The sequence below is a fragment of the Rosa chinensis genome, chromosome 7, assembly GCF_002994745.2.
Source record: "Rosa chinensis cultivar Old Blush chromosome 7, RchiOBHm-V2, whole genome shotgun sequence".
NCBI classification, from domain to species: Eukaryota; Viridiplantae; Streptophyta; class Magnoliopsida; order Rosales; family Rosaceae; genus Rosa; species Rosa chinensis.
In genome coordinates, this window is record NC_037094.1 from 2,256,071 (window position 1) to 2,271,701 (window position 15,631).

The following is a 15,631-nucleotide window of genomic DNA, read 5'->3' on the forward strand; positions in this document are numbered from 1 at the left end:
AGGCTGGAAAATTATTGGAGTTTGGTATGTATAGTTAACACTACAAAGTCCATGATTATCCATGATTTTCTAATTCCATAAGTATGAATGATATTTTGAATACCTCTGTACTTTTATTCATTTTTAAAAGTTCTAATTGAATACCCCTAGATTTTGGTGGAATTCATGAAGTCTTTAAAAATCATAATTGAATACCTCAAGACTTTTATGGACTATTACAAGTCTATATTGAATACACCCAGATTTTTAAATTCCATAGATTTCTTTAAAAGTTCCACTAATTTCATATACAATACACCCCTTAAATCGGTTCTATAAAAGATATGGCAGAAAATTATCTTTTTATTTTCCGGAAATAAATATAATTTGTTACGAGTTCACACTTCACATGATGAAAAGTTGAAAATTACAAGTACACAAAGTTTTCATCTTTTTCACTCGCTAGTTTGGAAAATGCCGCAATCTATTTAACACAATGGAGTCATAGAAGCTCTTGGTTTTGAAGAACAGTGCAAGAGAAACAAGAGACCCAAACAAGGCAACAGAGGCCATGATCAGAAAAGACAACATGAAGCAGTGAGTGCCACTGCAGGAGGACTCATGTTGTCGAGAAGCTTGTTTGTCATAAATGTACCCAATCACCCACACTGAGAAAATGTAAGACCCAAGAGGGCTGGCTATGGCAATTGTGTTGAAAATGGTACCAAAATGTGTAACACCAAATATCTCAGAACTAATGGTGGGCATTAGTGACCACTGTGAACCATAACAGATGCCTACAATGACTGAACCCACATATAGATTTCCAGAAAACCCAGATGAAATTACAAGGTGCCCAGCAGCCATTGTTGCTTGAGTGAGAGCTATTAACAATGGCCTTGCCCATCCTCTTGTGTGCAGCAAAAAATCTGAGACATACCCAGCTCCAAACCTGCCTAGAAAGTTCCATATACTCCATAGAGAAACAAAGGTGTTTATCTCTACAGTTGTGTAACCAAGTGACTGGCCTAATTGGCTCATGTTGTTTATGGTGGCCAAGCCAGTACCCATTCCACAAAGCATTGCAATAAACAAAAACCAGAAATTAACAGAGCTCATAGCACTCACAAGATTCATATCTTCATGATCATATTCTCTAGAGGCCTCTTTCCCAAGTAAAGCATAACTAGCAGCAGAAGTACTCGTTTCTCGCTGTCTCTTTAACTCCATGAATTGAGCTTTGATTGCAATTCCAATGGGCGAGGCGAGTAGAATCAGAAGAAGTAATGTGAATGTGAAGACACTAGCCCACAATGGAAAAGTGAAGATGTTTCTCAGTATGATTGTGACCATGAGATAAGCAGCAATGAGCAGAGCAAAAGCAGAGAAGTAATTTAAGTACTTCTTGTCAATTTCAGCTCTACAAGCTCCATAGATTCTCACAAAGGGCATGAACAAAATGGAGACCAGTGTTGGCAACAAGGCCAGCAATAAGAGGAAGTTGCTGGGGTTGCCTTTGCATAGTGTGTCATAGAATTGGACCAGTATTGCTCCACTAAGACCCATAAATCCCTGGCCAAGAAAACACATGATAGTAAATGAATCTCATTCTTATTACACCAAGATGATTAGCAAGATGCCAAGATCCTCAGTAAGGTTTGAATAATTAAGAAGATCGTACCGATTTGTATTTTTTTTTTTAGACTCGCACATAACGAATGAAGATTATGATACATACTCAATATGATCTAAATATTATTTCACTTGTCATCTCCTATATCTTTAAAATTACACTGTTAGATTACTATGATTGAATATAAATCTTTGCCGTCTAGAAAAACCAAGGAAATCAATAACAACTTCAAAATCTATTTTGAAATAGTTGTTCACACATTTGAGCATAGATTTCAGAACTAGGGTTATAAAACTTGGCTATAAACCTCAGGAGCATTACGCAAAGAATTTAAAAGTACAGGATTCATATGAAAATAGACTAAACTAACTAGCATGAGGGTTCATTTTCATAATAAGAGGAAAGAAGATGCGTGACGAAAACAGTCATATACCTTCATAAGACCAACAATGGTCCCACCATAGTCAGAGAAATTCTGTACGCCAGTGACGACATTAGACGTATTAAAGAACGTTTGAGAATGAGCCCCCAAGAACATGAACAAGCAAACAACCGCCACCGGCGGCCGCTCGACCAACCCGGACACGGCGGCGTAGATGAAGAAGTACCCGGCGAAGCACTGGATTGCCCCCGCCACATGTACCAACCAAGGCCCCCCGAAACAGGCGCGGCGGTTGAGCGCCACGGCGGAGTAGAGGAGTCCGGAGAGGATGCCAGCGTTGGCGCCTATGTCCTTGAAGACGGACACGGTGTCGAGCGTTGATTGGTCGTAGCCTTGGGAGGACTTGAGCGCGGAGGAGTAGATGCTGAAGGTGTAGGATGCACCGCCGAAGCACTGGATCCATATGCTGGCCGCCGTCGCCGTCCACCGGGTCATGCTCATCGTCATCTACGTTACTCACTCGTTTCTTTATTGGTGCGAGGTTGGTGTGTTGAATAATGGAAGTGGATGGAAACCAGTTTAGAAATATTATTTATCAGAAATGGATCGAAACCGTAATTGGGTGAGTCGTGTCCGCTGTCCAAACAGAGGCCAAAGCTTCCTATGTTTGTGGACTAACCCAGTCGTGTAAGATTGACCTACCAATGATCATAGCTCTAAAAAATAATATCGAGAGTACCTACCATTATAAAGACCCTACCTACCAATGAACAGAGCTCTGGAAAATAATCGATGGTTGGAACGCGAAGCTTTCTGATCAAGAAGACTGTTCACAAGGCTCTGTTTTTTTATGAAGGAGGATATGCACGACTGCTGTAGGATAAGACTGGAGGCACATATCCCAATTTTGCCCCGAGAAATCAAAAACTAAAACTGAAAAAATGGATCAGTTTTGCAATAATCCCTGTGTTTGCTTTTAATCTGACCGTAATAAGAGCCAGAGGCATAGCAACACACCATCAGAAGTTGGTTAGGACAGCCCCGGGTACTCGGGGGTAGGTTTGGGGGTGACATGAGGGGCAGGTACAAGTCAGATCATGTTTCATAGTTTGGGCCTGTTGAACTCGGAATTTGTTTTGCTAGAATTTAAGCTAAGATCCTAGACCCAAAATCCTGAAAAATCAAGGCCCATTAGACCCCAGATAGGCCCAATTTAAATTGAAGACCAGAGATCCAAGAGTTTTGGGCACCCTGAGTTGTCAATGGGTGGCCAGCTAACTATTGGCCCATGAAACTTGAACACCAATTGGAGCATATCCAACCTTCCGTCAAATGGGAGGGTGGAGGCTCAAGGAATCAAATTTGTTCACCACTTTTATTTGGTGGTGATATCACCATCCTATTAAAACTTACCAAATCATATAGAATTCATTTAATACTTAAAATATTTTTTTTTAATAAAACATTTGATCCAGGAGGATCTCGTAAACTTATATTTGTTTAAGTTTAAAATTAAACTTAACAATTATACAATTATGGTTAAACAACAGATTAACCATAATCAATTAAGTTATAACTACGGAAGTAGTTATAATCAAACTTAACTATAATTAGTTAAGAGATTTTATAAACCACTGATTAGTAACGGTTTACATTCATCTTCTTATTTTAGTTTTCTATTTTTGGATACTCCTTCTGTATATAAACAGGAACAGTTCATTCAATTAAACAATTCAATTGAAAATAGTTTCATTGTTTCAATCTTTTTCTTTCTCCGGTCTTTTATAATTTCCTCTCATATTAAGAAGTCAACTTCCAAAGAGAAGTAACGACTCTTATTTTTCTACTAAAGTTCTATCTCCCGGAAGTCTTGGATCAACATCATGATTAATTATTATTATTATGTTGCATAACACATGACAGTTTTATATTGAGTGGTGGTATCACCACCAAGGTATTGGTGGTGAGCAAATTTGAATCCGAGGCTCAACATCAAGAAATGAAAGAGGAAAGCACTCTAACAAATCTATCAAATCCTATGTGAATTTGGCATTCCAAATCTCTTTATCAAATTTGTCAGTTTGTTTCTTTTCACTTTTAATACCTTGGATCCTTCTCTTATCTCTCTCTTTCTTCCTACCCAAACCAAAACCATTCACGGCAAACCTTCATATTCCATTTTCATTCAAAAAGAGAGAAAGAGAATAGGAGTTAAAAAAAAAAACTGATGAATTAGATTGAAGCAAATCCAATTAGATCAAGGCCTGACCACTCAGGCCATAGTAGTGTACCACGGTGGTGGATTGCGGTGCTGGGAGAAGCTTGATTCGGAGAAAGTGAATCAAATAAATGGCTAGTTTTTGTTTGTAGTGTTGTAATCTGGGCTTATTGTTCCATTGCTTGGGCTGCTTGGATATGTTCTTGTTGTGTTCTTGAAATCTAGGCATCTGTTCGTTACAAGTATCAGGGCCTCAATTGTTTGTTCTTGTTAAAAAAAATAAAAAATAATAATAATAAGGAAAGAAATATAATGGTAATTGTCTGTAAATAAAATATTTTTTTAAAAAAAATCTTATTACTTGATTCATTAGAGAGGAAGTTTAGCAAAAATAAAATTGTCACATTAACCTTCAAATTAAATTTGACACATTTCATTTGACATCTCCACCACTGAAGATGCTCTTATGAAACCAAACCAAACAATGATCAAACTTGGACTCATATTGGTCAAAGAGATATCTCTTATCCTTATGTTACTAACAGAGACCGAACACTAGCAGCAAATAAACCAACGCCACTAAAAAGAGTACTCCCACAATCCCACCACACATAGTTAGAAGAAGAAAGACGTTTGATCCAACAATCGGAAGAGAACACCAATCTCCACAACGAGTGCCACCCATTGTAAACCAAAAACAAAAGCGACCGTCCAATTTACCCCTAAACATTATAATCCCATGTGAAGCTTGAAATGATTTATTCTAAACGTCATTCATTTCTTCCATCACAAAAGTGAGATGAGATGAGATCGAAGGGTGAAAACACTTTTGCATGTTAGTTATATAAATATGTCGAGCCTGAGTTGTATCCAAATGCAAAATGATCATTGCCACTTATTGGTGCTTTTCCCCAGTCTTCCATGGTTTGATATTTTACTTTTTGAAAAAGATAAAGAAGAATTTAACTTTTCCTAAAAGAAGAAAGTTACAAACCTAGCTTGAAACGTGGCGCGAAAAGCTGAGGGCGGGAACGTGCGGACACATGGCGACCACGCGCCTCAAGCCTCGACGCACGTACACATGCCGACAAACAAACCTCAATATCTCCGACCGTTGACCTGCCCCACGTGAGGACAAGCCTCCCCAGGAAACGCACCGTTTTAAGCCCACTAAACAATTTCGATCAAAGACTAAACCAAAACAAAATCAGGAACGGCGTGAACGAGCCCGCCCTGCTAATCCCAACGCTTTTGCATGGCCCCTATTAAAATAATCAAAACCAAATCACGATTATTTAATTGGCGGGAAAAACCCCAAAGGTCATCAGGCCGTGCCCTTTCGCCGTTTGTACGGACACGTAAGCAAAAAAAGATCGCGTGGTTTCATGTGCCTCAGCTGCTTGTACAGTACATTTAGAGCAAGTTCACCTGTTAGATCACTAGGTCACTCATTATTTACTGTTTTTTAATGTTAATTTTTACTATTTGGGTCACTAGCACAGTTTTCATGGTGACATGGGTCACCAGGTCACTTTACATGTCACGATGATGACCCAAGACACGAAATACACTGTGCTCGTGACCGAGAGAGTGAAATTAACACTAAAAAGTAATGAATAGTAGGTAACATGGTGACCCAACGGGTGAACTTACTCTTAGTACTATAGTTGTATGACAATCCTTGTTAGCACCAACCCAGGGAGGTTCTAATCCTAAATATACAGCCACTATCATGTGGTAATCTTCAAACATGTTAATACCTATAAGATCATCTTTGATGGATCAATGTCGAATAATTTTATAATAGAGAGTTTTGTAATATGAGATTGCAATGGTAGTTCCTAAGTTGTTGCCTCTAAAAAAGAATTAGAGAGATTTCTGAAGCTCAAGCACTTTGTGACAACTTGTTAACTACACGCCGTAGTGGGTATCAAAATATGCATACAGAGTGAGACACTAAACTCGTAATTGATTATGTTAATGAAATAATCTCACCACCTTAGAGATTATTGAACATTGATTGTAATATCTAACACCTAGCTAGATTGTTCGACTCAATAGGCAAATTCTTTGACAGATGCACTTACAAATTTAAGTCACTTCCACATCAAATATGTTTATTTTCTTATCAAAAAAAAAAAAAACCTTAGCTAGAATTAGTAGAGGTTCGTGTTATTATTCATAATGCTATTTCATGGGTCTGACATCACGAGTTCAGACTTAACGGAGATATTTAATAATTTCATTAATTAAAACTTGAGAACAGTTACATCGGGCCTTATTAGCGGGTAGATTTGGGTAGGGTGGGTTCCACGGTGGTGCCGGGGGCGCGTGCGGGATGCTGCTACGTAAAGAGCTGGCAGGGGCTGGCCGTTCAGTACGACGTCGCTTTCGCCGGTCTGCGGAGACGGACACTGACAGGGAATAAAGAAATGGGATTTTAGGGATTAAAAAAATAGGAGATCGAGGTGGGTAAGGGCGAACAAAGCCTAGAGAGAGAGAGAGAGAGAGAGAGAGGGAGCTTCAAAACCAGAGGCGTTAAATTCCATTGACCCTCGCAATGCCACACCTCTTCTCCTCCTCCTTCTTCTCCACCTTTATGGTGCTTAAACGACGTCGTCGTCTCGCTTTGGATGGGCGGCGACCGTCACGACACCACCCGGCCGGAGTGTTCTTCGTCTTCTTCTTCTTCTTCCTCCGAGTCGCAGCGAGTCCGGCTCTCTCAGACGCCGATTCTGTTGCTGGTTTGTTTCCATAAGGCGATGCGAGCCGAGCTCGCCGATCTCCGCCACGTCACCGAGGCGGCCTTGGACGGTGGATTCAGAGGCCGCGGCTTTGTTCTCGACGTTCTGCGACGGTTTGAGTTCCTCAAGCTCGCGTATAAGTATCACTGCTCTGCTGAGGATGAGGTAAAAAGCTTCGTGTGAAATTTGGAAAATGTAGAATTAATCGACTAATTAAGCAATAATTTCTGTTGTAATTTGGAAAACTTGCTTCAATTTACGACTGTAATTTTAGTTTGTTGACTGTAAGTAGTAAAAATTAGTAAAATTTAGATCACTGTAAAGTTGCTTCTAAGTATCACTCAGCAGAGGATGAGGTAGGTTCAGAAAGCTTGGAAATTAGCCAAGAATTTCTAATTTTGTATGAAATTTGGAAAATATATATTTAGTCGACTAATTAAGCAATAATTTCTGTTGTAGTTTGGAAAACTTGGTTCAATTTACGACTGTAATTTTAATTTGTTGACTGTTACAAGTAAAACTTAGTAAAATCTAGATGACTGTAAGTTGTGTATGAGTATCACTGCTCTTCAGAGGATGAGTAGGTTCAAAAAGCTTTGAAATTTGCCAAGAATTTCTAATTTTGTTTGAAATTTGGAGAATGTATAATTAATCGACTAATTACGCAATAATATCTGTTGTAATTTGGAAAACGTGCTTCAATTTACCACTGTAATTTTAATTAGTTAACGGTAAGAAGTAAAAATTTATTGCTTTTACATTTCAATGGATGATTGAAGGCAAATTTTGCACTGCTTTGTATTATCTATGGTTTTTAAGAGTGATTGTATACTTTCTTGGCAGGTTATTTTTCGAGCGCTAGATGGACGAACAAAAAACATAGCTTGTACATATTCGTTGGAGCATAGGAGTATAGATGGTCTTTTTGAATCTATTTTTAGTCGTTTGGATGTATTGTTAGAGGAAAGTAAAGATATTTCAAAGGAATTTCAGGAACTTGTGTTCTGCATCGGGACGCTCCAGGCATTCATTTGCCAGCATATGGTAAAAGAAGAAGAACAGGTAAGCCTTTCACTTCCTTGTGGTTTGCAGTATTAAAACGAGTTTATTTGACCACATTCAAATATTTTTGACATTATTCGGTTCCTATAGTTTCTTAGTTATACTGTTTAGAATTTCATGTCATACATCTATGCATTGTGCTCCATGCGTTACTAATGATGTGCATGGGCTCCAGGTTTTTCCTTTGCTCCTGCAGCAATTCTCTGTGATGGAGCAGGCTTCACTTGTGTGGCAGTTCATGTGTAGTATACCTTTAGTGCTGCTAGAGGATCTTCTACCATGGATGATCTCCTCTCTTCAAACTGATGAAAAAGAGGAAGTCATACATTGCATAAAAGAAATTGTACCTGATGAAAAATATCTCCAAGAGGTACATTCTTAACTCAAGTTCTTACCCTAATAAATTGTACCCTAATTTTTTGTAACCCAAGTTCTTAGTCTAATGCTCAATCAATCCCTTGGTAATGATAGCTTAAATATTTGCTAGGTAGTAAGCTCGTGGCTTGCTAACAAGGGCCAGGCTCGACACACTGGTGATGATGAATCTGCAGATATGAAAAAGTTACTCAAGTCTCATTCCCCTAAGAGGTTCTTTAAAGAAAATTGGAGTTGCATGAAGAAAGACAGCATCCAAACTGATACTGGATACAGTCCTGTTGATGGGCTTCATCTTTGGCATGGTGCCATAAGGAAAGATCTAGAAAAAATTATGGGAGAGCTTTATCAATTGAGAAGCTCAGCCAATTTTCTAGATATTGATTCAATAGTTGTCCAGCTAAAGTTTCTTGCTGATGTCCTTACTTTCTACAGGTAGTCAATGCGGTTGCTAAGGCCATTATTTGCTTATGTTTTTATTTTTTATGTTTTTATTTTTTCAATTGATTCTTCACTGAACACTTTCTGACCTACAGCAATGCGTTGGAGAAGTTAGTTCACCCTGTGTTAAGTGAACTTGTCAATGGCTGTCCGTACCCTTCTATTGAGAAATTTCCCAATGAAAGGCTTCTGGAAAGTTTGCAGAATTTACTATACCATAGCCTTGAAAATGGAACACCTTTGGGCAAATTTGTTGAAAAGCTTTGCCGGGAATTTGAGTGTCTTGTGGTGTTAGTCCGCAAACATTTTGCTGTCCACGAAACAGAGGTAAATAAATCAAGGAAGGGTGAATATTCCCAACTTTCTAGGATTTCTTAATTTATGGCATTTAGAGATAACTATGATTTAGTTTGTTAAGAAAACTTACAGAAGTCCCTTTTGTTGGGGCAAGGTATTACCAAATTATGGTTAAGAAAATGTTGCCTTATTGAATCCAAATTAACACTGACCAACTTTTCTCAGGTATTTCCCATTATAAGGAAGAACTGTAGCCATGAAATGCAACAGCAACTTGTGTATGTCAGCCTTCATATTATGCCACTTGGGTTGCTGAAGTGTGTGACTACTTGGTTTTCAGCTTGCTTATCTGAGGATGAGTCCAGGTCAATTCTTAGCAGCATGAAGCAGCGAGATTTCGTAGTCAATGAATCTTTTGTATCCCTGTTACATGAGTGGTTCCGTATTGGCCATTCAGGTAAAACCTCAATTGAAAATTTCCGAGAGGACTTGCAGCAAATATTCAAGAGCAGATGCACTTTCTTATGCAACCAATTACATGCCAGTGCGTGTTCATCTGTAAGCTCCAATATGCAACATCAAGGGAAATCAAACACTGGGGTAATGGAACTAATTTCTTCAAACAAGGGAAAGAACTCTATGCCATACTCTTCATCTTTTGCCCCCGACTCTTCTAAGTATTCTGAGATGACAAACTCAAGAGGAATCAATCTCCAAGTATACTTCTCTGGAATGAAAACATCTTATCATATTTCTGAAAGTCTTAGTGGAGAAAATTTGAGTGGTTACGGTCTCCATGAACCAAAACCAATAGATCTCATATTTTTCTTCCACAAGGCTCTCAGGAAGGATTTGGATTACCTTGTCCTTGGTTCAGCTGAGTTGGCTGAAAATGCAGCTTCCCTTACAAATTTTTGCCGGCGCTTTAGTCTCATACAGTTCTTACATCAAATACATAGTGAAGCAGAGGACGAGGTTGCCTTTCCAGCCTTGGAGGCAAAGGGAAAATGTCAAAACATTAGCCAGTCTTACACACTGGACCACAAACTAGAGGTTGAACTCTTCCAAAAAATATCCTTCATTCTAGATGAGATGTCTAAATTGCATTTTTCAGTTTCTATGGTTGATTCAAACACAATGGACCAGATGTCGCCAAAGCACTATCAGTTGTGCATGAGGCTTCATGGTATTTGCAAATCTATGAGCAAATTACTGACTGACCATATTCATCGTGAAGAAGTTGAACTTTGGCCCTTGTTTAGAGAATGCTTCTCCATTGAAGAGCAAGAAAGGATTGTGGGGTGCATACTTGGTAGAACAGAAGCGAAAATATTACAAGATATGATACCCTGGCTGATGGAATCTTTGACACCAGAAGAACAGCATGCCATGATATCTATATGGCGCCAGGTCACAAGAAACACAATGTTTGATGAGTGGTTGAAAGAATGGTGGGAGGGGTATGATGCAGGCAAGGTGGTGCAGGAGTCAAGTCTTCCTCCTTCAAAGACTGTAGATCCCTTGGACGTTGTCTCTACGTACTTGTGTGGACTGGATGAACAAGAAAGAAGTATCTTCAACAGAAACATCGACTTTCCCGAAAAAGATTCCCCTGATACTAATACTAAGCCATTACAAATCAGTGAGGTGAATCATAAGCTGAGGGATGCTGATAATCACCAATGTAATTACAACTCTACAGAAGCTGGAAGTCTTGCAGAAGGTAAGAAGATGAAGTATGAAGACATTGAAAATGCCATAGATCAAATCAATGATCCAGGACAACTTTTTCAAGCAAGTCAGAAAACGGCTTATTGTGAGTGCCTGCTGACACTAAGTCAAGAGGATCTGTTGACTGCAATAAGTAAAATCTCCCGTGACTCTTCCTTGGATCCTCAGAAGAAACCATATATGATGCAGAGCCTGCTATCGAGGTTGGTCATAAAAATGTTTATTCTATATTTTTTTCTTTTCAAAGCTTTCTTTCCTTTAATCTTTTTGCTCCCCTGTTTAGGAAAAAATTTGTTTATTATTCCAATCATACTATCTATTGTAAGAGTAGCAAGCAATAATACCTTGGTATATGTCATAGTAATTTAAGCATAGCATCAAGTATCAAAACATGGTCTATTGCTCAATAATGTTTATCCATTTAAGATAACACAGACCAGACACACACACACATATGCTGTACAAACCATACGAGAAACAGGGATCACCAAGACATCGAACAAAATAGAGAACACACTGATACTTAGTTAAGTTACTGTTGATCCTAAAAGCTTAAGCTATTAGCAAATCATTTAAAAAAAGTACATGCAGATCAACCCTGTTGGAAAAAGATCTATGGTGGGTTCATTGATGATCCTAATGACCAGATTACGAGACCAATTCAGACTGCTTCCCTTGACTAAACTAGGTTATAGATCAACTTTAGAAGTGGTTGTGGCTTATATGACCAAAAGAGTCAAGTTAGATCATTTCCAACAGAAACCTTAAGACATGTATTAAAATATGAATATACATGTGAGGGAGGAGACGCTGGCTGGATATGAATAAGTTGATAATGATCCCTTGATACTTTCCCCAATTTGCATCACAGTGCTGATTTCCTTTTTTAAGTTTTCTTTCTTAATTTCTCACATGCCTATCTTTCTGCTACATCTCCATGCTGATAAAGTTGGACATAGACTCTTCCTGTGGGAAGACATGACAAGTTTTCATATTTACACTCTTCAGCCATTGGAGAGTCAGACAACACTCTCAATTAACTGTTGCAAGTAATGGGAAAGAATTCCCTGGTCAGCATCCATCCTATCAGGACCCTTTTGGGCTAAAATTTGGTTGTAAACACTATAAGAGGAACTGTAAGCTTGTTGCTCCATGTTGCAACCAGATCTACACTTGCATACGCTGCCATGATGAGATGGCCGATCACACTATAGATAGGTATTCAACACTCTGAATATAAATGTTAATGTTTCCTATTCTCGCTTCTTTTCTCATTATGGGATGCATATGCAGGAGATCTGTAACAAAGATGATGTGCATGAACTGCTTGAAAATTCAGCCAATCGGGCCCACATGCTCAACTGCATCCTGCAGTGATTTATCTATGGCAAGATATTTTTGCAAAATCTGCAAAATTTTTGATGATGAAAGGTGACTTATCCTGATTTGACTGACTATATTATTGCTAGATTTGATCATAATGCGAAACTATACTACTTACTTTTGTAATGAAACAATTTATGACCCTGACAAACTGTGAGTAGCTAGTAACTAAGGAGGGGGAATTTGCACTACCCTTAACTCTCTTGGCATCCATTTGAATAATTTGTTCAGTACTACATGTTTGAATAATGTTCAGTACTACATGTTTGAATAATCTCATTACCTCATTATTCAGGCAATCTGTGGTCTAGTCACCACAATGCCACTAGTAGACTGTAAGAAATTAACTACTACTGGACTTTATGTACATAAAATTCTATAGTTACTAGAATGGTGTTCTCTTTCTACCCCTATTTTTTTTTTTATGATGGCTGGTATTGATCTAGGGTAAATTTAACTCTCTGTTTCCATGCCAACTGGTTATGTTATATTCGAGTCAATGGTTTGAGATTTCTTATGTTTCTAATGAAGAAGCTGTTTACCAGGATGATCTACCATTGCCCATACTGTAACTTGTGCCGAGTTGGAAAGGGGTTGGGTATTGACTATTTCCATTGCATGACTTGTAATGCTTGCATGTCCTGTTCTCTCTTCAAGCATACATGCAGAGAGAAAAGCTTTATGGATAATTGCCCTATTTGCCATGAGGACATCTTCACGAGCAACTCTCCAGTAAAAGCCCTTCCATGTGGTCATTCAATGCACTCAACATGTTTTCAGGTACTTTCCTTGCATAGTTCTTGCTTTCTCCATATATATCTGCAAATATTCAGAAAGCTTTACTCGTACTTCTGATGCTGCTTCTAGGCCTACACCTTTACTAATTATACCTGCCCAATCTGCGGCAAGTCACTTGGGGACATGCAGGTCAGTTACCAAACTTGTGAAGTCTACCAATTGAAAATTAAATTCATTCACTTTCTTCATATGTATTAAGACTCTTGAACTGTATGCTTGTCTTGCAGATGTTATTTAGAATGTATGATGCATATTTGGCTGGAGAGAAGCTTCCAGATGAGTATTCTGGCCGAACTCAGGTTTGTTACCCTCTTTTACTTGCCGTACTCATTAGCTTCCAATGCTTCCAGACATTGGTGTTCATCGAGTGTTAATGGAATTGCAGGCCATACTATGCAATGACTGTGAGAAGAAAGGAACTGCTCCCTTTCATTGGCTTTACCACAAGTGCTCCTCTTGTGGTTCATACAATACCAGGCTTCTATGACTCAATTCCATAGTGTGTCTGGACAAGTATTTCCACGTAGCTATGTTCCATGTATAGAGCTTGAATTACAGTTTGCATTTCACCACTTGGGATTTTGTCAGAAGCATTCTAAATCTGTTTAGGAATGGTTGCTGTCTGTGAATGATATAAAGTTCCCCCATTTTTGAAGCTGAAATACACCAGTTCTCCTGGGGGGAAACATTCTTCTAATCTAAATCCTTGGCCTCTATCAGTACTTAACAGAACTACAGAGTATGCTATTTATGAACTCAATTGTCAAATAAAAATTTCTACGAGGGAAACTGAAGAAGAAGCTCAGAATTGTGCATTTTTTTATTCATAAATGAGTAAAACAAAATTGTTGAATATTCCCTTATGAAACAACTTACGATGGAAAACTATAAATAAACAGTAGAAAAATAACACAGCCAAAATGGTTTTTTTTTTTCTAGCTTACTGATAACTTGACACTGGTAAGACTGAAGCATGCTGCAGCACTCTTCAATGTGTTCTCCGCCGCATGATCCATCGATAATTGTGTTGTGCCCTTAAAAGATTCTTCCGAACTGCACGATGAATGAAAAAGTTAAGCTCGAATCACATTCTTACATGGTCATCAACTCATCATTTTGTGACAATCGAATGTACCTGCTTGAATCATAAGCCTCTTTGGAATCAATGTATGACTGTCTATCATCTATGGTATCGAAAAATGGGTGCAGTTCATCGTAATCTTGAACATCTTCTGATTCAATAGCTAGTGTCTGCGAAACTCCGAACTGGGATTGAACTGTCTCTGCATTATCGTTGTTCTCATTGATACTGCTGTTATTGTTAGTAAAAGGATTTTGCGCCCACAAAACATTCTCCCCGGCAATATTCTCCTTGGAGTCAATGTCATAAGCAGAAGTGTAAGCATTGTCGCTTCGATGAGAGTAAGGCGGCTGCTGCTGCTGCTGTTGTTGTTGTTGTGTTACAGGCAAAGCATGAGGTATGGCAGTATTATTGTTATCATAAGATTGTGGAGTACTATGATGTAAAAGTGAGGTGGTATTATTATTATTATTTGGTGGTGCCATGCCCAATTCTAATTGTGAGGTCACATAATCTGGCATAGCTGAAATCTGCTGCTGCTGCTGGTAGTGATGTTGTCTGTACAATGCAAGCTGTTTATGAACATTTTGAAGCTCCTGCTCTGCAACCATAATCTGGTACTGTAATTGCCAGATAACCTCCCAACAGCCGTAGACCGGAAACTTGTCTCGAATGTTGGCTTGGTAGATGATGGACTTCATGGCCTCAAACTTGAGACAAGGGTCGACACTTTTAAGTATCTTCAAGATGTTGCAGACCCCAAAAAGCTTGTGTGCATTTTGAAACATTTTTGGTTGGTCTGGAGGGAAATAAGGAGCTAAAGGGCACTCTGGCGTGCACTTTCTTCTTTGGTATTTGCATGCAGCACAGGCCTGGCTGGTGGCACCCTTAAGGGTCATTATGTTGTCTGAACCAATTAAGTGTCGTCGGCTTCGTTGCGGTGGTGGTTCAAACCAATGTGGCAAATGTAGCCATCGAAAGCTTAGAAATGAGTTGGAGAGATGAATATTGCAAAGGTGGCGGTAATGATGGAGAAGAAGAATGAGGAAGAAGAAGGATGTGAGGAAGATGGTGATGGTGAAGAAGAATGTGGGTATGAGAAGCAACATGGTTGTGGTTTTGGCTTTGGTTTTGGTTTTGGTTTTTGGGGATCTGAAAAGGTCTGGTAATGTGCGGATTTGCTGGAAGTAGAGAAGAGAGACTAAGTAAAAAGGAAGAGATTGGAGAGAAGAGCGAAATAGACGGCGGATGGTTTCTGTATTTTCAAGTGTGTTGTTAGAGAGAGACCGTTCGGGACAAATGTAGGACTTTGAGGGAGTCCGAAAAATTTGGGCCACCTTTTTTTGGTTATGGTCGTAGCTACTTCACACTGACTTGTCTTTGCCGTATATTTTTAGGTGACAGTTTTTTGTCACATGTGGGAAATTCATTTCCACCAATTAGTTATTGATTTAGTGATATTTCTTTGTACTTTATTGTATATTAAAAAAAAATTGTAAATGATTGA

General features: G+C 38.8%; 3 protein-coding genes across 4 annotated transcripts; 1 reads left to right on the plus strand and 2 right to left on the minus strand.

Annotated features, from left to right (window-relative positions):
• Positions 1-324: 324 nt before the first annotated feature.
• LOC112180673 (protein NUCLEAR FUSION DEFECTIVE 4) lies at positions 325-3,046 on the minus strand. The gene is made up of 2 exons (XM_024319235.2): positions 2,046-3,046; positions 325-1,551 (listed from the first exon to the last, which is right to left on the minus strand). Exons 1-2 carry the CDS (start codon positions 2,499-2,501, stop codon positions 442-444), a joined length of 1,566 nt encoding a protein of 521 aa, XP_024175003.1. The 5' UTR covers positions 2,502-3,046; the 3' UTR covers positions 325-441.
• Positions 3,047-6,528: 3,482 nt separating this feature from the next.
• Positions 6,529-13,775, plus strand: LOC112176439 (zinc finger protein BRUTUS-like At1g74770). 2 transcript variants are annotated; one of them, XM_024314360.2, is made up of 12 exons: positions 6,530-7,121; positions 7,800-8,018; positions 8,194-8,388; positions 8,506-8,828; positions 8,930-9,161; positions 9,357-11,065; positions 11,871-12,080; positions 12,156-12,293; positions 12,791-13,025; positions 13,113-13,172; positions 13,271-13,342; positions 13,429-13,775. In XM_024314360.2, the coding sequence occupies exons 1-12, from the start codon at positions 6,846-6,848 to the stop codon at positions 13,528-13,530; spliced, it is 3,771 nt and encodes a 1,256-aa protein (XP_024170128.1). In that variant the 5' UTR covers positions 6,530-6,845; the 3' UTR covers positions 13,531-13,775. The 2 variants fall into 2 exon arrangements, with proteins under 2 accessions (XP_024170129.1, XP_024170128.1); XM_024314361.2 differs by lacking the exon at positions 11,871-12,080 and having other exon boundaries at positions 6,529-7,121.
• Positions 13,776-13,967: 192 nt separating this feature from the next.
• On the minus strand, positions 13,968-15,023 carry LOC112176440 (LOB domain-containing protein 27). Its single transcript, XM_024314362.2, has 2 exons — positions 14,179-15,023; positions 13,968-14,096 (listed from the first exon to the last, which is right to left on the minus strand). The coding sequence occupies exons 1-2, from the start codon at positions 15,021-15,023 to the stop codon at positions 13,979-13,981; spliced, it is 963 nt and encodes a 320-aa protein (XP_024170130.2). The 3' UTR covers positions 13,968-13,978.
• Between the last annotated feature and the right edge of the window lie 608 nt (positions 15,024-15,631).

Coding starts and splice junctions, on each gene's coding strand:
- LOC112180673 (XM_024319235.2), bottom strand. CDS start 2,501: ATGACGATGAGCATGACCCGGTGGACGGCGACGGCGGCCAGCATATGG. Junction 1,552..2,045: donor CCATTGTTGGTCTTATGAAG/GTATATGACTGT, acceptor TTTCTTGGCCAG/GGATTTATGGGTCTTAGTGG.
- LOC112176440 (XM_024314362.2), bottom strand. CDS start 15,023: ATGACCCTTAAGGGTGCCACCAGCCAGGCCTGTGCTGCATGCAAATAC. Junction 14,097..14,178: donor GAGGCTTATGATTCAAGCAG/GTACATTCGATT, acceptor TTCATCGTGCAG/TTCGGAAGAATCTTTTAAGG.
- LOC112176439 (XM_024314360.2), top strand. CDS start 6,846: ATGGGCGGCGACCGTCACGACACCACCCGGCCGGAGTGTTCTTCGTCT. Junction 9,162..9,356: donor TTGCTGTCCACGAAACAGAG/GTAAATAAATCA, acceptor AACTTTTCTCAG/GTATTTCCCATTATAAGGAA. Junction 12,081..12,155: donor GCCGATCACACTATAGATAG/GTATTCAACACT, acceptor ATGCATATGCAG/GAGATCTGTAACAAAGATGA.